The sequence below is a fragment of the Acomys minous genome (assembly GCF_964271855.1).
Source record: "Acomys minous genome assembly, chromosome: 2".
NCBI classification, from domain to species: domain Eukaryota; kingdom Metazoa; phylum Chordata; class Mammalia; order Rodentia; family Muridae; genus Acomys; species Acomys minous.
Window position 1 is genome coordinate 147819212 of NC_140484.1, and position 19577 is coordinate 147838788.

The window sequence follows — 19577 nt, forward strand, 5'->3', positions numbered from 1 at the left end:
AAAATTAGTAAGTATTGACATAGAATAATGTACTTTTCAAAAAAATATATAAACTTTACATCAAGCAATTCCCAATTTAACATTAACTGGGAAAAGACAAAATAATGCTGATGTCTATGTGCTAATGTGTATGTATGTATACACACACACACAATGTGTATATTAATATATATATATAAATATATATAATGTGTATATATAAAACCATATAGATAATCATATAAATATGTAGTTTTCATGCCTTAATTTGGAATGGAAGACTGCAAAAAGATTTTTCTATTGTTACTCTATCATTCTAAAGGCCCCAACAAAAATAAAATTTTAAATTATAAAATTAAAAGGTTAAAGCTGGGCATGTGGCAGATGCCTTAAAATATAGGGAGTCAGAGGAAGGTGGATAATATCTGTATGTTCAAGGCTATCCTGGTCTACCTAGAGTGTGCAAGGACAGCCAGAGTTATGTAGAGATGCCATCTTAAAACAAACTGACAAATAAATGAATAAATAAAATAAGGGAGGGAGGGAGGGGAATTTGAGATTATTTAGGCCCAACTTATAAGCCTTCTGTTTTGGCTTCCCAAGTACTAGGATTATAGGTATGTACCACCATGCTTGACATTAGTTATTCTTTGTAAGTGAAATTAATCCATCCATTTTAAATACAAAACAGTATTAAAACTCACCCAATTTGCTGATTTTGGGGGGGGGGGTTCGTTTACTTTAAAGATTTTATTTCATTTTTTTCTCTCCTTCCCTCCCTCCCTCCCTGTGTGTGTGTCAGGGGAGGGGGGAGGTGGCCCAATGAAGGCATCATATCTCTTGGAGGTGAAGTTAGAAACTGAATTCAGTCTTCTGCAAGACTGGCAAGCACTCTTAACCATCTCCCTGGTTCCTTTGTTTGTTTAATTTTTTGGAGACAGTCTTAACTATTAGCCCAGGCTTACCTTAAACTCACAATCCTCCTGCCTCACTCTCCCCAGTGCAGGCCGTAGTTCAGACATTAGAAGCATGCACTACCTACCATGCCTGGCTCTTTGTTTTTCTGAGATGGGGTTTCTCTGTGTAGCCTTGGCTGTCCCAGAACTTGCTCTGTAGACCAGGCTGGCCTTGAACTCAAGAGATCCCCCTGCATCTACCTAGGATTAAAGGTGTGCGCTGCCACCACCGCCACCACCTAGCTAAGTTTTTTTTTTAACGAGTATTTAAATACAGGTATTTCTATTATCTTGCTAAGTTCTTTTAATGATAATTGAGCTTGGTATGTGACAATGCTAAAGAAAGCCCTTCTAAAAATGCAGTGACTATAAACATAATAAACTTTCACCCATAACTGAACTCCTAAACCTGTGTATATAAACTGTCAACACATCAAGATCCGGCCTCTTTCATACCTGCAGCAAAAGATGGCTGGTAAGGAGCAGATGATGTTGGACTTGAACACTCGTTTGCTGCGTCGGTGACTAAGGGTGATGCAAAACTCACTAAATTATTATAGATACTGAAATACAAAATTTATGAAATATTTATTTATGGAATGCTTTACCACATAGCTATTTACAAATACATGAGCAAAACTGGAAATAAAAACCACAAGACACACACTTCTCATGCTTTGCTTCTGCTTCATGGAAGTCAGCCAGAAAGCATTCTTACCTCTGGCTTTGTGTCTTCAGTTCTTTCAAGGTGGGAGTGATTTCCTGTAACATTTCAACATGTTCTTGACTTCGAACCTGACCCATGGCCTGGACTAATGTGAACAAAACCGTCTGAATGTTGTCTTGCCATGATTTATATTCAGCCAGGAACTGCCTGACACTGCTCTCATAGGGGATATCTTCAGCATCAGCTAGAGCAGCCTCTTCGTCCTGTCACCAATGCATAAGCCATTAGGAACAGTCTTGTTTGTTCCAGCAACTCCTCTCAAGGCAGCCACCTCTTGATTAAGAGGTGCTTATGATCTAACTGTCATTGTTTGATCTGCTTACTATAGGCCAGTTTTCTTTTTTTCTTTATAATAGGGTCTTGGTTTACAGCACCAAATAAAAAGAAATACCAAAACTAATGTCCAACCTAATTTATAATGAAGTAACTTAGCCTTTTCTGGGAATGGATCCCCTTATTAACCAGGCTGAGTAGGGTGCAGGAGTTCATTAACTTTGGAGGCAAGCTATGTATGTTTGGAGATACAGGTGGAGAAGAAAAGACTGAAAACCAAAATACCAACTCCACAACACTAAGTTAACCAATGTAAGCCTCAGATTCTGTATAAAAATCAGAACGTCTGCTTTAAAAGTTAAGTTAATGAAAATACATTTTGATGGTTACAAAGAAATTACAAAATGTAAATTACGAAGTGTCACATCTTTCCATAAAGCTTATGTCTTAAAATAGGAAACTACGCCAGTGGGATGCATTACCTTAGCCATGGCTTTCAGGAGATGCTTTACATCTCCAAGCTGCCGGTTGTGACCTGTGAGCACAGTTTTTACGCTGTCTACTAGGCTCTGGATGGTCTCACAGATGGTCTCTATCTGTTGTTCCTTCTCTGTCTGAACAGCCCTTTGGGTGGACATATCTTGGGTCAACTGTTTATGAGCTGACAGAAGCCACTCAGAACTGCCAATAGGATGTTCAAGAGTTGTGTCCTAAATACAATAAGCATTAATTCAGTTAGAATAAGTGAGTAAGTTCTATTACCACCATTAGCAAGAGATACAAACTCCACTACTGGCCCTGTGTATCAGTTGATGATACTTAGAAGGCATTATACTTAACAATTTCAGGTCTACATGAAGAATTCTCATTTTTCTGCATAATCATACAGAACATAAATGCTTGAAATGTAAAACCAGTAATACAACGGGAATGACAAGTATATAAAACCAGGTCCTTAAACTTACCCCACATTCCTCTCTGAAATGAAGATAGAACTCCCTAAAACAGTCTAAATACAACACTCAGGGAGGACACTGAGTGCAGTAATTTGGTATGCTCAGGCTTATATCACCTTTCTAGCATCCGTCTCAATCCAGTCTGCTCCACTCTCACAGCACACGGCACACACTTTCTCCCCTTCAGAACTTACACATAAGCCATAAGCATCTTTTTCATTCAACATATTAGTGAACAGTTAAGTTCCATGGAAGTTAAAAACAAGATTTAATTATCACTGCATCCCTGTAACAATTTGTTACATCCGTACAGCCTTCAATAACATAACTTTAATTAGGTTTCTGGCCTAATCATTTTAAACACTAGCAGTTAGCTGCTCCCACAAGACTCACCACTCTCTGTAATAAACGAAGCTCTAGCTCAGAAACTGAACTGTTGAACTGTGATGCAAATGAACACATCTGCTGACACCGTTTGATTAGTTCAAATAAGGAAGCATCCAGGCTTAAGGCTTCTGCAGTTCTTGTTCGTAGGCTTTCAAAATGAATGATATTGCTGCAGAGAAAAGTGACCTGTGAAGAGAGAACTCACATTGGGGTGGGGGAAGACTAATTATGTGAAAAACACCACTACTACACATTTCTAGAATGTGAATTAGAACCGGTCCTGAGAACATATGACTCTTTGAGAAAACACACCAAATAAGGCTATAAGTGCATATTTTAATTTTTGTCAATATTTACTAGATCTAAGATAGCCAAAAGTACCTAAAGACAAAATTCAAATGGTTTCATGATAGGAACAGGATGTAGTACCTGGTTAGCTCTCTGGCTCTCTTTGAGGACAAGATTCCTTCTTTCAGCTATTGTTGCTTCAAAATCTTGTAGTACTGGTGCCAGCGCAGGGTTTGCACCACCTGCCCACTTCAGCCGCTGCTCAATGCTTGCTTCAAGGGCTGCTAGTTTCTCCTGTAAAAGCCAGCATGAACCTTGAGCCTTACCACACTCCCCGCTCTGTATCAGTTAAGCATTGTACGAGCAGATTCAGAAGCAGCTGGGTGGGCATGCTTCATTTAGAAAACATCTCTAACACCTTTGTTTTGGAATCCAACTTGATTTTATTTGAGTATATAAGAGCAAAAGATGTCTGGGTAAGCAAAGATAGACTTTTTTGTTTTGTTTTGCTTTTCAAGATAGAGTTTTCTATTTGTAGCCTTGGCTGTCTCAAACTCGCTTTGTAAACCAGGCTGGCCTCAAACTCACAGAGATCCACCTTCTTCTGCTCTCCTGAGTGTTTTTCTTTAAGCAGCTTTTTAAAAATTAAGTACAAGCCGGGCGGTGGTGGCGCACGCCTTTAATCCCAGCACTTGGGAGGCAGAGGCAGGCCTGGTCTACAAAGTTAGTCCAGGACAGGCAAGGCTACACAGAGAAACCTTGTCTCGAAAAAACCAAAAACTAAATACAGACCCAGTATGTTGGTGACACACTTGTAATTCCAGCACTGCGAATGCTGATGGACACATCCAGGTTAGCCTGGGCTACAGGGTAAGAATCTGTCTTCTCTATGCCAAAGGGAGAAAAATAAATAAATAAAATAAAAACGGGGCTGGAGAGATGGCTCAAAGGTTAAATAGCACTGACTGCTCTTCCAAAGGTCCTGAGTTCAATTCCCAGCAACCACATGCTGGCTCACAACCATCTATAATGAGATCTAATGCCCTCTTCTGGTGTGCAGGTAGATATGCAGGCAGAGCACTGTATACGTAATAAATAAATCTTTCAAAAAAATAAAAAAATAAAAACATTGCTGGAGCTGTATGTTGCTTCCATGTTCAACGTAACCACAAGAAAAATAAAGTTTAAAAACAAAGAAAAGAAGCCAGGCATGGTAGCACAAACCTTTCATCTCAGCACTTAGGAGGCAAATGCAGGTGGATCTCTATTGATTTGAGGCCAGCCTGGTCTACAAAGTACAGGGCTATACAGAACACAGAGAAACCCTGTCTCAAAAACTAAATGGAAGGAAGGAAGGAAACATGGTTGGAACATAGCTCAGTTGGCAGGCTACTGGGCAACTTCAAAGAACTAAGATCAAAAGTTTCACTTCAAACATTGTATACGCCAGGCAGTGGTGGCACGCAACTTTAATCCCAGCACTCAGGAGGCAGAGGCAGGTGGACTGTTGTGAGTTCGAGGCCAGCCTGGTCTACAAATTGAGTCCAGGACAGTCAAGGACACACAGAGAAACCTTCTCAAAAAAAACAAAAAAACAAAAAAACAAAAACAAAAGAACAAAAAACAAAAACATGTATACATAATAAATAAATTAATCTTTTTAAAAAACTTTAATTTAAAAATACTGTCTTGGTATTGAAGTTCATAATGGTTTTTTGTTTTTGTTTTTGTTTGGTTTTTACTGGAGGGGAGGTGGTTGAGACAGGGTTTCTCTAAGTAGCCTTGGCTGTCCTGGACTCACCGTGATCTGCCTGCCTCTGCCTCCCAAGTGTTGGGACTGAAGGTCTGAGCTACCAGTGCCCAGCAGGACTTTATTTTCAATAAAAACAAACTTTTTAAAAATAAAAATGGGGCTAGAGAGATGGCTCAGAGGTTAAGAGCACTAACTGCTCTTCCAAAGGTCCTGAGTTCAATTCCCAGCAACCACATGGTGGCTCACAACCATCTATAATGAGATTTGGTGTCCTCTTCTGGCCTGCAGGCACACATGCAGACAGAATAGTGCAAAAACAATAAATAAATAGAACTTAAAAATAAAAATGGAGGTGGAAAGGGATTGTATTACATTACTTTGGTTTAGAAGCCAAACATAGGCACAGATGTCACTAGTCACTCACTTCTATAAACCGAATGTGCCAGTAGGAAGTCAGTTGAAGTCAGCTAAACATACCTGAACAGTCCCAATTGAAGTCTCAATCTGACTGAGAGCATGCAGTTTCTTCTTCATGCTGGTCAGGATTGCAGACCGAGGGGGGGTGACTGACATGGCTTGTGGTCTGTTGATAAGGAGGTCTTCATGTTGCCACTGTTGTAAAGAAAAAATGGAATGTAGCACCAACAGGACACAACTTCAGATAAGTAAGGGAAGAGTAGCATGAGGTAGGATTGGGAGAAGACAGAAAATTAAGCTGCATTAAAGGGACGATAAGTTGGGGAGAATACAAGAAATACCACACCCAACTGAAAATTTCCCTGACATGGAGGAGAGCGCTGGTAAGCTTCACAGATCACTGGTATGTGGCATTCAAATAGGAATTCTTAAAGGATCTGGTAAGTCTTACACTTGGTGCACATGCCCCAGAAAACAACTGACCTTTTCAGGTCTGGTTTTAAAAAAAAAAAAAAAAAAAAAAAGCCTGCAACTCCAGTACTTGTTACACTGAGACAGGAGGCTAACAAGTTCCTGACCAGCTTGATTTAAAACAAAACACCACCACCAACCCCCTTAAACTTGTGTGTGTGTGTGTGTGTGTGTGTCTGGCAAGGAGACTAAACAGAGACACAAAAGTCATTTAGGCTACAACTTCTACAGGAGTCAGGGTTTAGTTTAGTGACATGCCTAACATAATGTGTAAGGCCTTGGATTCAATTCATAGTACCAGTAAATGATATTCCAATAGTTATATATTAAGCTTAAGAGCTTAAAACTGTAACCAGAATTAAAGATAGAAGGATTTCTGTTAATTTAAATTGTTGGTGTTTGGTGGGTTTCCACCCCCCCTTCTTTCTTTTCTTTTTTGGTTTTTCCAGGCAGGGTTTCTCTATGTATCCTTGGCTGTCCTGGACTTACCTTGTAGACCAGGCTGGCCTTGAACTCAGAGATCCGCCTGCCTCTGCCTCTTGAGTGCTGGACTACAGGCGTGCGCCAACACACCCAGCTGGTGTTTGGTTTTTCATTAATTATTATTAATATTATTTTAGACAGGGTCTCATGTAGCCCATGCTGATCTCAAACTTGCAATATAGCCAAAGATGACCTTGATTTCTGATCTCCTGCCTAAGCAAGCGCACACCCAGTGCAGTTCATGCTGGGTACCCTGGGCCTTGTACGTGTACTGCCAACTGCAAGTGAGCGACAGCCCCAGCCCCAACACTGATGATTTTTTTAAAGAAATAAAATCCAAATGGTGTGGTATTTCAAATCATAAAGCATTTGCAGAAGTCAAAGCATTACCCAGACACTCCAATCCATAGGCAAAGTGCGAGAAGCGGGACTACTAAAATTCAACTAATGTAATTAGAGTTGAATGCATTACTTTTCCTAACATGAAGAAAACAGTGATGATAAAACTGTGAATAGAAGAAGATACAGTTCCACTGACCAAATAAACAAATAATCACTATTTATGCAAAACATATTCTACAAACTGACATTTGCCAATGCCTTTAACTTTGTTGACAATGCCAGAGCCTACATTTACTAAAGAATACCTAAGAAAGCCATTCCTGAGTTTCCTCAGACTGTTGTCTGACCCTCAATAGTCATCCTCCATAGGGACACCACCCTCAACCTACAGTCGGGATGTCAGGTTTGGTTGGAATCTAAATCTATCTTATCCCAAAGTCTGTGTTTACATGATAAAACAGGCTTCTTCTTTAAGAAGTTTCCAAGAATAAAGGCAGATTTCCTTAGACCCAAAGCTACGCATTGTATGTTTAGAGCATCAGTGAAAACTACTTAGAGATAAATTTAACTATAAAATGAACAATGCAAGACACAGACCTGCCTACATCCTGAATAAATACAACTGTTACAAACTATTTTCAAGAACACTCACTGTTACTTAATACATAAATATATAAAATGCTTATTATGCAGTCTTGCTGAAAACAAAGTAAAAAAACAAACTTTAAACATGAAACAAACTCCATTCCATTAAAAAAAAAGCAGTAATTGCAAAGAAAACACAAAATTCTTGAAAACATTTACTTTGATTTGACACAGCTGAGACAGTTCACACCCTTTTCTTTCTACTGTCATGCATAAACTATGTAAGGAAAATCAAATTACACAGCCAACTGCTCACCTGGAACATGGCAATGTGCAACTGCACCCGCTGCAGGCTTGTCTTACAGGAGGAGATGCTGGTTTCCAGCCTGCGCACCAGGTCGTGCTTCTTCCAGGCTGTGTCGTAGGAGCTGGCTAGCACGGTGGCCCTGTTCATGACCAGCTGGGAGAACCTCCCGGCCTGGATGTTGTGCTCCACAGCTTTCTTGCACAGATCGTCGACAGAAACTTTGCTTTCAGCACCAAAGTCCTTTGCCTCCACCTGAGCAATGATGTCTACCCCCAGAGCACTGATAAAGCTGCAAAGCGTGAGTCCCAGGGCTTGGTTTGGGAGCCCTATCAAGAGCTGCCTCACAAAGTCAGCGGTAAAGGCCTTGATAGGCTTGGCCATTTGGTCTTCACTGAAGCAAGAGTTTCTAAAGAGGGTTTTCACGTTGACAATCTGTACAGGTCCATTCACAGAACTCTGATCTTCAAGTGAACTTGATCCTAGAAAAACGAAAATCTTCTTAAAATGGGTCTTAAACAATTAAGATCAGATAATACTGCTTATTTGAGTTCACAAATGCACAGCTAAGTTAAGCCTCCTTCCCCATGGTCTCCTCTAGAGTACTATGAACACAGCCTCAGCCAGAGTGCCAGCATTACCTGACAATGTTTTAGAGAAGGTGCCACAGAGCCTGAAGAACTCCTTAATTGTCTGTAGTCTTTTTAAAAAGAAAATCTCTTCTAGCACCTGTCGGTGATTGTCATCATCAAAAAAGTTGACTTGGGTACTCCTGGCTTCTCGAATAATGTCAATCTTCCTCCAGGCAACAGGAATTTCCATCTTGTTTAACTATGCAAATGAAAGAAATGCTCACTTTCCACTGTTCACATTAAATGATTACTGCACTTACACTTTTCATAAAGCAAAGTTTATGTTTACCTTCTCAACTAATAAGCCAAAAGCAGTTTCAACTTGGGCAAACATGCCATCAAATGCTACCAAAAGCATCTGGCCAGCTGACATTTTTGGTGTTTCATCAACTGAACCATTTCTTGGTTGGATTAATTCACCATACTGAGCATGTAGCATTCTAGAGAAAAAGAAAATGGTGTTAAAATCCTCACCTGAAGGAGAATCTGTTTGGGGAATACAAAGTCCAAGACTCAGAGCTGCTGTATAAAGTCTACAGAAATGTGTTAGCATTCTGAGAACCTCTATTATAAAGAAATTGGTAGTTAGTGCCAATTCCATTAGGAAGTTGACTGATTCCAGCTCAGTTACAGTAATGTGTAGTAATTACTTATGTGATTTAAATGTTATGCAAATGTAAATGACATTTAAAAAATTACTACATAATATATGAAAATTGACACGCATTCTGCATAATAGAAGTAAGTGTCATAAACTGGGCAGAATACATGTACTAAGGTCAGACTAGAGATACTAAGATCAGAATAGAGATGACCTTACATAGGACTGCGGACAATTTCTAACAAATTTCTAACAAATTTGTAATCATTATGAAGTAAGGACTTTTTTTTTTTAAAGTATAAGCATTTATCAGTAATCAGATTTGCCCTAGAAATTAAAATTAAATTTAATTAGGTTAGAGGTCTGAATCTCATTTCCTGGCTACCTCCTAGTTCCCACCACCTTTTCCTTTTTAAAGACCGGATGACTTGAACTGGCCATGTCCTTTTCTTGCTTTAGTCTCCAAAGTCCTGGTATTACAGGCACTTGTCACCACTGCTAACCTGTCATCTCTCTCTGCAGAATCGGGACATGGCTGGCTAGCACATTTACCTGGCAACATCAATATAATGAGCATGAGTTTCTTCTTCAAGCCCCATGGCTGTGTTTCGTAAGTAGGCTTGAAGCGCCTCCACCAGAGTCTGCAGAGGAACGCCGTCAGTCGTCTGCTCGATGAGACTGTCCAGTTCTTGGAGCATACTTTCTAAGGTGCTCTCCCCCTTCATTAAACATCTAAGTGCTTCTGGGAATATTATTTGCCGGAAATTTGAATTTAATTCCTATAAAAAGAGGAATATATATTTTAATGCTTTTCCTAACTTTAAGTAAGTTATACAGTTGATAATGTGGTCTCATAAGTTAAAACCAACTCACAAAGGGCATGGTGGCACACACTTGTAATCTTAACACTCCAAAGGCAGAGCCTGAGAGATTGCTGCAAGTTTGAAGGTTGCCATAAATTTGGGAGTAGCTTGCACTACACGGCAAGTTCCAGACTAGCCAGGGCTACAAAGAGAAACCCCATCTCCCAAAAAGCCCCAAATTAAAAACAAACAAAAAACGCAAAATCTGTTTGGTTGGGCATGGTGGTACATACCTTTCTTTAATCCTAGCCCTTGGGACTAAGAGGCAGAAATTCAAGGCCAGCATGGGCAACATGGCCAGATCCAGGCCAGACAGAACTGTATATCTCAAAAGTAACAACTTATGCAAAACCAAGTCTCAGAGCTGTTGTATAAAGTCTACAAAAATGTGTTAGCATTCTGAGAACCCTCTTATTTATTTATTTAGTTTGTTTATGAGACAGGGTTTCTCTATATAACTGCCCTAGCTGTCCTGGAACTCAGTTTGTAGACCATGCTGGCCTTGAACTACTGAGATCCACCTGCCTGTACCTCCTTTGTGCTGGGATTAAAAGGTATATGCCACCAGGCCAGGCTCCCAATCCTTACTTTAAATGACTGCTTAAACAATATTCTACAGTCAAAATAACCATAAACTTCACCCCAGTCTCTGCTTTATGCACACCATGTAGCCACCCATGGCAACATTTTAAATGACTGCTTAAGTAACATTCAAGTGTCAAATTGCTCTTCAGATTAAGAACATACAAGACAATGTTAATATCTAACATTACTTAGAAAACTTGGGCCAATGTCTTCCTCGAGACCCACACCACCTGATGATGTTTTGCCTCGGGGTTGTTTGCTATTGTTGTTTTAAGACTGGGTCTCATAGCTGAAGACGACCTTGAATTTTTTTTTTTTTTTAATTTTTAAAAATTTTATTTATTTTATGTATGAGTGCTCCATCTGGATATACACCTGAATGCCAGAAGAGGGCATCAGATTCCAGTATAGATGGTTGTGAGCCACCATGTGGTTGCTGGGGATTGAACTCAGGACCTCTGGAGGAGCAGACAGTGCTCTTATCTACTGAGCCATCTATCCAGCCGGACCTTGAACTTTCTTGTCTTCCTGCTACTACTTCCTCACATACTGGAACTCCAGGCATGTGCCATCACTCTTGGATATGTGGTTCTAGGGATCAAACTCAGGCTTCATGATGCTAAGCAAGCACTCTACCAACTGAACCATGTGTGCTCACCTGCAGGGATATATACACTCCATTGGCTAAATGAACAGCTTCAGATGCTTCTACTGGGTTGGGAATATCCAGGTCCTGTGGTACCAGGTGGCACTGCTTCAGTAACTGCACCAGGCAGGTGACATTTCCACTCATACTGCACAGCTCCTCTAGAAACCAGGCTCCGTCTCGGGATGTCAGATCAACCAGCTGCTCCCCAGCACTTGATGCTGCGCCTTCCATCATAAGGTTGCGTCTATGTAGACAATGGAAACAGATGATTAAATGCATATAGACTAGAGAAGACTTCAATTCTAAAAGAAAGTGACTTTAACGCAGACCAAAACTAATAGTATTTTAAATTTGGAATTAAAATAAAACATACGAGGTGGGGACAATAAGATGATCTAGTACAAAGTGCACTAGTTCTCACCTTGTAAGAGTGCAAAGGGCAGAAATAATGACACTTGCTAGACTGAGAGATCCCTCTTCTCCATTCTCATGAAGAAAAACTTTAATGCAACGCTCAATTTCTTTCAACTGATCTTCACAAACTGGTACAGTGACAGCTTCCTGTTTCAAGCGTTCCACTTGTCTAATAAGTCTGCTGTTTATGTCTGCTGCATACCGCTGAAGAGTCATCTCAGTGGCAGTGATGAACTGACACACTGTTGGAGGTGGCTGAGGAGCATACTGCATTTCATATCTATAAAAATAAAACAGATGTTTGTTTATATTAATATACCCCTACTTGTAAATAAAATTCATACTTCAAAATGAGAAAATTGCACTCTATCCTCAAAAAATAAAGATCATTAACTACATTTCATATAAAGTCTCAAAGAACATAAGCTATTTCATAAGAGAGTTTATTGAGTGATACAATCAATGACATATAACTTCCTTAAAACAATCCTACCATGCCAACACCTGTATACACTAATTAAGAGAAACAGCATCTTGTAAGAGAAACCCTGAATGAAGTCACATTAATACCCTCCTCTTCTCTCTGCAGTACTGCAGGAATGGAAGCCATAGCCTTGCACATGACATATATATATTGGATTATATCCAAGCCTTTAGTAGTTTGAGTCAGTCTACCTACTATAACAGGCTGGCTTCAAACTTGCAATAAGTATCCTCTTACAAACCAAATTATTTGGGGCTGATAGTACAAATCTGAAATTTCAGCTACTTGGAAGGCTGATATAGGACAGACTGTCTCAAAGAAACAAAAACAAGGAGGCTGGAGAGATGGCTCAGAAGTTAAAAGCACTGACTGCTCTTCCAGAGGTCCTGAGTTCAATTCCCACCCACATGGTGGCTCACAACCATCTATAATGTAACCTGATGCCCTCTTCTGGCCTGCAGATGTATATGTAGACCACTGTATAAATAATCAATAAATAAATCTTAAAACAACACAACAACAACAAAGGCCCCAAATTCAATTTCCAGCAACCACATGGTGGCTCACGACCCTCTATAATGAGATCTGGTGCCTTCTTGTGGTGGGCAGGCGTACATGCGGGCAGAAAACTATAAAAAATAAATAAATCTTTAAAACACAAACAAACAAAAACTTCATTCAAATTCCATCTATTAATAATTTTTTAGGAAAAAAAAAAATACAAATCCAATTGTGTTGGTTGCTTCTTATCAACTTGTCACAAACCTAGACATACTTGGTTCTTGAAGAACCTCAACTGAGAAAAATGCCTCTACCAGACTGCCTATAATCAAGGCTGCAGGGTATTTTCTTGATAAATGATAAATGGGGGAGGGGGGGCACGGGGGCGGCCCAGCCCATGGGCAGATATATGAGTTACATTAAAAAAAAATTTTTTTTTTTAAATTTAAAAAAGGCAGCTATTTTCTGTGGAAACCTGGAGTGCTGGCCTTTATAGATGCTATTCTTGGGGCTACACAGCCCTTTGCTTCATGATAATGGGGACTTCCACTTCTGCCCTTTGAGTACCCATTCCCACTTTAAGGGTCTCTGGGGCAGTGGGCACCTTCGGCCCCTAGTCCTGGGAACTCTGAGCCTGGAACCCTGCAGGTCACCCTCCTACCTCGGGGTCTCAGGGTCCTGACTCAGTGGGCCACGGTGGTGTGGGGCAGGCCCCTCTTGTTGGAATGGATCGAACATAACATTAATATTGAAAACCCAACACCACATTTTTGGGGGGAGGGGGGGGAAGGAAGGAGGGGAGGAGAGAGAGAGAGAGACAGGGATGGAGGGAGGGAGAGTGCGCGCACTGGGTATGGTGGTCAACACCTGTAATCCCAGCACTCGGGAGGCGGAGGCAGAAGGATCTCTGTGAGTTCAAGGCTAGTGTGTCTAGGACAGGCAAGGCTACACAGAGAAACCCTGTCTAGAAAAACATAAAAACAAAAGACAACCCGCTCAAACTAAGGCACCAGCCAATGGTCAGAACAGTCTCCACACTTGAGTGGAGAGTGGGATGTGACTTTCTCACGTACTCTGGTGCCTCACATTTGACCATGTCCCCTGGAGGGGGAGACCTGGTGGCAATCAGAGGAAGGACAGCAGGTTACCGAGAAGAGACTTGATACCCTATGAAGCATATACAGGGGGAGGTAATCCCCCTCAGGAACAGTCATAGGGGAGGAGAATAAGGGGAAAATGGGAGGAGGGAAGAATGGGAGGATACAAGGGATGGGATAACCATTGAGATGTAACAAGAATAAATTAAAAACAAAACAAAACAAAAAAACACTTCTTAAGAAGAAGAAGGAAAAAAAAAAGCCAGGCGTGGTGGCGCACGCCTTTAATCCCAGCACTCGGGAGGCAGAGGCAGGCAGATCGCTGTGAGTTCAAGGCCAGCCTGGTCTACAAAGTGAGTCCAGGACAGTAAAAGCTACACAGAGAGACCTTGTCTCGAAAAAACCAAAAACCAAACAAACAAAAAAACCCACCACCACCACCACCACCACAACAACAACAAAAATAAAGAAACAAAAAACAAAAACAAAAGACAAGTTGAGCAGGCAAGGCAGTAAGCAGTCTTCCTTCATAGTGTCTGCATCAGCTCCTGTCTCCAGCTTCATGCTTTGAGTTCCTACACTCACTTCCTTCATGTTGGACTATAAATGTTAAGATAAAATAAGCCACTTCCTCCCCATGTTGCTTTTTGGTTATGGTCTTTATCACAGCAGTAGAAAGGAGCTCTAACCAAGACAGCAAATTACAATACAACCCAGCTTCCCTGAGTGAAATGAAGAGAATGAGATGCTTTCAACTTACTTCCTATAGAGTTCTTGGCAGCGCTCTACAGTGGTGTTGCAGATAAGCTCTTCCATCCAGGCCTTCCACTGTTCAATCCGATGTTTCTGAAATATGGCTTTTGGATACTGCAGGGCGACAGTAGCATAGTGATGCAGCTGTTCCAGACAGCCACGGAGCACAGACCGCCTCTGCTGCAGAAGGGCGCCAACTTCCCCCTCCAGCTGCTCACACTGGCTGATGAGGTGGGCTTGGCCAGCATTCTGTAGAAAGGCTGTTGCTGGTACATAGCTTGGAGGACCTTGTAGTAAAGATAGTCCCAATGACACCATTACAACCCAGTAGTCATTGAGAGTAGACTCAAATATTAGAATCCCATCCTCTCCAACACACAATGACAGAACCCACACGCTCACATACCAAGGTCCATTTGTGTGCTTATCTCCTGTAGCAAACTTGCAAGCTGGGTCGCTTCCAAGTTACTGAATGCAGCCTGATAATGTGTTATCCACTGTTCAAACTCATTCAGCTTCACCTGGATTGCCTCCTCAACAGCTCTTTGCTGGGTCTGTAGCTGAGTATGCTCAGAATATCTACTCAAGAAAGCAAAGCCGAAGATCATTTTCAGCTCTTTCTTCTATCTAGTAAAGGCAAGGCTTTGTCAATACTTAAGATTAGTTAGCTCCTTTTGAATCTCAAAGGTCCTGTTCAAACGTCTTCTTATGCAGGAAATGTCCCTGCAATTTCCTCAACTATTCTCATAACATTTAAAACAAACTCTAACACATATGCTGACTATGAGATTCCTTGAAGGAAAACTGCCTCTAGCAATGCTCTGTGAGTTCAAGGCTAGTGTGTCAGGTGCCTGTTGCGGGAGGTTCGTTTGCTTTGATCACTCTAACTGTATGTTTTTTTTAAATATTTATTTTTAACTTTTATTTTATCCTATTATAATTATATATGGCTTTTTTTGACAGCAGGATTTCTGTAGACCAGGCTAGCCTCAAACTCCCAAAGATCTACCTGCCTCTGCCTCCCAAGTGTGTGGATTAAAGGCAGATGCCACCACACCTGGCCAGGATTTTGTGTGTGTGTGTGTGTGTGTGTGTGTTTTGTCTGAAGTTTATGTGCAGGAGGCTGGGGAAGTGAGGAGAAAACTGGATTTCACCATGTGGGTGTTCAGAACTAAACTCAGGTACCAGGTCCTTGGCAAGATCAGCTAGTGCTCTTAACTGCTAAGCTATCTCTCTAGTTCTTGCATGCTTTGACTATAAACTCAAGAAAGCAGGTGAAATAAGTGCCACGGCCCAAATGAATAAAAGACTCACAACCAGAGAGAGAAACAAACCCCAGGTTTTCTAAATATAAGTGTTCTAATCACTCACTAGATATAGAATTGCATCCCATAATTTGTCAAAACAAACAAACAAACAAAACAAACCTATAATAAAGTAGTTGAGCATCTGCACTTTGAAACCACAGCAATTAACAGAATTCATATAAATTTAAGTTGCTGAAAACTAATTAAAGCTGATGGTGCTTACACAAATACAAACATTCTTCATAACAGTGTATAGTGAGAGGCACAAATCAATTATTATTTTAAACCTGTGTTGCAGAGTACGAGATGGATGGTCCACTCCTTCAGCTCCTTCTAGAAATTCTATTTCCTCCAGCAGTTTGCCTTGCAGTTTTTCAACATCTGTCAGCTGCTCCTGCAGGCTCAGATACTCGTCTAAGCTGCTGTCCAGCTTGGGAAGCACAACCAGCATCTCATCCCGATTCTTAAACCAGTTCACCTGGAAGAGAGCTCGATCAGAACAGCGAAGAAGGGCACATCTAGGTGCCCTGCTTTACCTACCATCCCAACTAAGAAACAAAGTTTGTGGCACTGCCTCCAATGTACAAGGATAAGCAATACATTTTACCTAGCCATAAAATGAACAGATCCACAGGCCACAGAAAATAAGCCTGAGATCTCGGACTACTGAAAAGGAGGAAAGGCTATTCAATTATTCAATAAGACACACTGGTGAATGTGTCTGTGTGGGAGAACAACAGTCTATCAGAGGTGACACCGACTCCTTATACCCAAAGAAGCCCTACACAGTCAACCCTTAGGTACACCTGCTCTGTTAAAAAGCTGATAGTGCCACTATATCCTTGGGCTTCACCTTAATCTCAGCGACTCTGGAAGAAAAGAGGCTACGGGTAATTTCACGCTCCATCTCTCGCTTGCTCTGCTTGCTTTCAGCCTGCTGGCCACCTCCACCATAGACAGCGCCTGCAAACCCAGCCTCACCGCCAGCTGTCCAGTCCACCAAGGGGTCATACACAAAGGCCTCCAAGAGTGTAAGCAGAGTCTCTCGGCCTCGTCGCATAATGTGGAGAACCTATTTTTAGAAGTACTTCAGTAAACGCAAGGCAAGTTTCCATATGAAAATGTGTTATGACTTCCTCTCATGCTTATTATACAGTAACACTACAGGGCAAAAGAGGAAAGGCATACCTGCTCACAGGAAAGCCTAAAAACACCTTCTACTCCAGTTACACCCAGTGCTGTTTCAATGTTTTGTGTCATACGAAAAGGCACTTTCTCAGGAACTCTAAGGCTTTTACCTTTAAAAAGACAAATCATTTTATTTTTGCCCTTAACACAAAAAAATCTGACCTTCAAATAAATGTAAAAGCCCAATTTTTCTTACCTTTCTCAAAACAAACATTGTAATCTATGTGAACTACTTCTCCAGTTGTCATATCTATGAGCACGTTATCCAGATGTCTGTCTCCAAGGCCAATTATGTAGCCAACCATAGACATGACAGCAGTGGATCTTGCATAGGACTGAAGAGAAGGGAGCAAGTAAACATCACCAGGCAGTCTTCCTCTAAAAAACACTAGATGATCTAAGGTCAATACAACTCTGTAATCCTAGCCCCTTGCTCTGAAATAAACCAATAACCACAAAGCACTCCTCAAGACTGCAGCCCGTGGCTGCTCAGGATCTGCATTGTGAGGGGCATTTTATGTTGAGGGCTAAAGAATATCAAGAATGCTTGTGAGCGACACTGTAGTTGCTAAAGACTTAGTTATAGTTTTAATTATGTGTCTATATATGTGGATATGTGCCCATTAGAGTCAGTCCAGAGGAGGCCATCAAGAGGCACTGAATCCCCCAGAGCTAGACTAACAGGCAAATGTGAACACCCTGACATGGATGATGGAATCAGACTTGGGTACTCTCAAAGAAAGCCAGTGCCAGCCCCAGGAATGGGGTGGGGGTGGGGCTAGGGTTGGGGTTGTTTTTTGTTTTCCCCTAGAACGGGTTTCACTATTTAGCCCTGGTTGACCTGGAACTCAAGCTGGCCTTGAACTCACAGCTATCTGCCTGCCTATGCCTCCTGAGTGCTGGGGTCCGTGCCCAGGCCAAAAGATTAGGTTTTATATTGTTGGTTGCGAGCCTAGCATTTAATGGCTGAGCCATCTCCCCAGCCCAAGACTAGGTTTTAAAATAAAGAACTTCAGTTCTTTCAACATTTACTTTTAAATTTTCATCCATCATCCCCACCACCCTTTAACAACTTGCAAGAGACATTCTAGTACAGGACTCAAAAAGTCTGGAAAGAAAGAGAAAAAAGACCAGAAAGGCTGACAAAAGAGGGTACGATCAAAGCCAGAGTAACATTGGCGACACCAAGCCTCCAGTGATGCATACCTGTGTGACTCTCCACCACTCATCAGGAGTCGTACAAGATGACCAGAGCTCTTTGGCCAGGAGGTTTGGGGGTGTGGCCTCCATTAATTCCTCCAACACTGCCTTCATCACATGGAGGGGCCAATCCCTCCTTGACACATCCAGGCTAAGGCCAACTGTTTTCAAAGCAGGGCCAATTTTACTATAGTAAAGTTCACTGGGACGAGGAACAATGCTGGGATTCTGAGGAGTTTGGTAGGAATCTTGGGCCTTAAAAAATGTTTTAAAAGAAAAGATTAGTTTTACTTCAGCAAAAAAAGTTATAAAGTATTTTTTAAAACTGATTTTTCATAGCATTCTTCACCCTATCTGGCTACATTTCATATTTAAAAACAAAACAAAATCGAAAGTCAGCTCTTCTGAACTTTTATCTTTCTTGTAATTAAGTGCTACCTGTTTGCTTAAAGATTGGTTTCTTGCTAAGTTTTCTTGAGGCTCAACTTAAAATCCAATCTATACTAACACAATTCATTTTTTAAAAATTATTTTTATTTTATGTACATTGGTGCTTTGAGTGCAGGTATGTCTGTGTAAGGATGTCAGATTCCCTGGAACAGGAGTTACAGGCAGCACCATGTGGGTGCTGGGAACTGAACGAAGATCCTCTGGAAGAATAGTCAGTGCTCCCAACTGTTGAGCCATTTCTCCAGCCCCAACACAATTAATTTTTAAAGGCATAATCCACTAATTCATATTCATTCTTCACCAATAATTCAGTTTGAAATAAACACAGCTATTAAGAAATATGTTCCACAAAGTTTAAATAGGCCCCCAGCTCCTATCTTTAACTTACTCACTGTTCAATAATTAGACTATAAGCCTGTGCTTAATTTTTGAACTTGCCTAGGCTGAAGGTACAGGAGGGCTTAGTACTCTAGGGGCCATGGAATTAGATTCTCAAGCACCACAAAAATAAATACCATGAAAATGAAGACAAGAAAACTACGCTAAGTTCGAAGCTCTACCGCTCTTAGTAGCCACCAGCATAAGGTCCCTGGCTAGACCCAGGCCTCCTATTCAGTTCTGCCGCTTCACGTAGTAAACTGCCCAGATACATTCTTAGTCTGAGCCAAATTATAAAATTCACAGGCACAAAATAGAATACTGTAGTGATCAAGGAAGTACTCATTTAAACTTTGTTCTTATTTAAATGTTGAAAATAATCCAGGTTTAAAGCTTTTTATTATTTACAAATTTAACTTAAGAGCTCTTAAGAGCATTGAAGGCATGAAATATCAAATTTCTGAGCAATTTGCTACTACGTATGTCTTTGTTTTGTTTTTTATTTTTCAAGATAGGATCTCTCTGTGTAGCCTTGGCTGTCCTGGAATCACTTT

At 41.0% G+C, this 19577-nt stretch overlaps 1 protein-coding gene across 4 annotated transcripts in view; it reads right to left on the reverse strand.

The window, feature by feature from the left end:
• SMG1 (SMG1 nonsense mediated mRNA decay associated PI3K related kinase) overlaps positions 1-19577 on the reverse strand; it is a 105899-nt gene that overhangs the window by 5058 nt on the left and 81264 nt on the right. For all 4 annotated transcript variants that reach the window (XM_084773011.1, XM_084773012.1, XM_084773013.1 and 1 more), the window contains 19 exons: positions 18202-18450; positions 17192-17330; positions 16996-17105; positions 16661-16879; positions 16095-16285; positions 14907-15079; positions 14508-14787; positions 11673-11945; positions 11261-11495; positions 9707-9933; positions 8843-8993; positions 8563-8752; positions 7934-8403; positions 5797-5931; positions 3708-3860; positions 3285-3464; positions 2418-2645; positions 1654-1865; positions 1392-1498 (listed from right to left, as the gene is read on the reverse strand). In XM_084773011.1, coding sequence (XP_084629137.1) covers positions 1392-1498; positions 1654-1865; positions 2418-2645; positions 3285-3464; positions 3708-3860; positions 5797-5931; positions 7934-8403; positions 8563-8752; positions 8843-8993; positions 9707-9933; positions 11261-11495; positions 11673-11945; positions 14508-14787; positions 14907-15079; positions 16095-16285; positions 16661-16879; positions 16996-17105; positions 17192-17330; positions 18202-18450 — 3922 coding nt within the window. The remainder of the gene's footprint in view (positions 1-1391; positions 1499-1653; positions 1866-2417; positions 2646-3284; positions 3465-3707; positions 3861-5796; positions 5932-7933; positions 8404-8562; positions 8753-8842; positions 8994-9706; positions 9934-11260; positions 11496-11672; positions 11946-14507; positions 14788-14906; positions 15080-16094; positions 16286-16660; positions 16880-16995; positions 17106-17191; positions 17331-18201; positions 18451-19577) is intronic.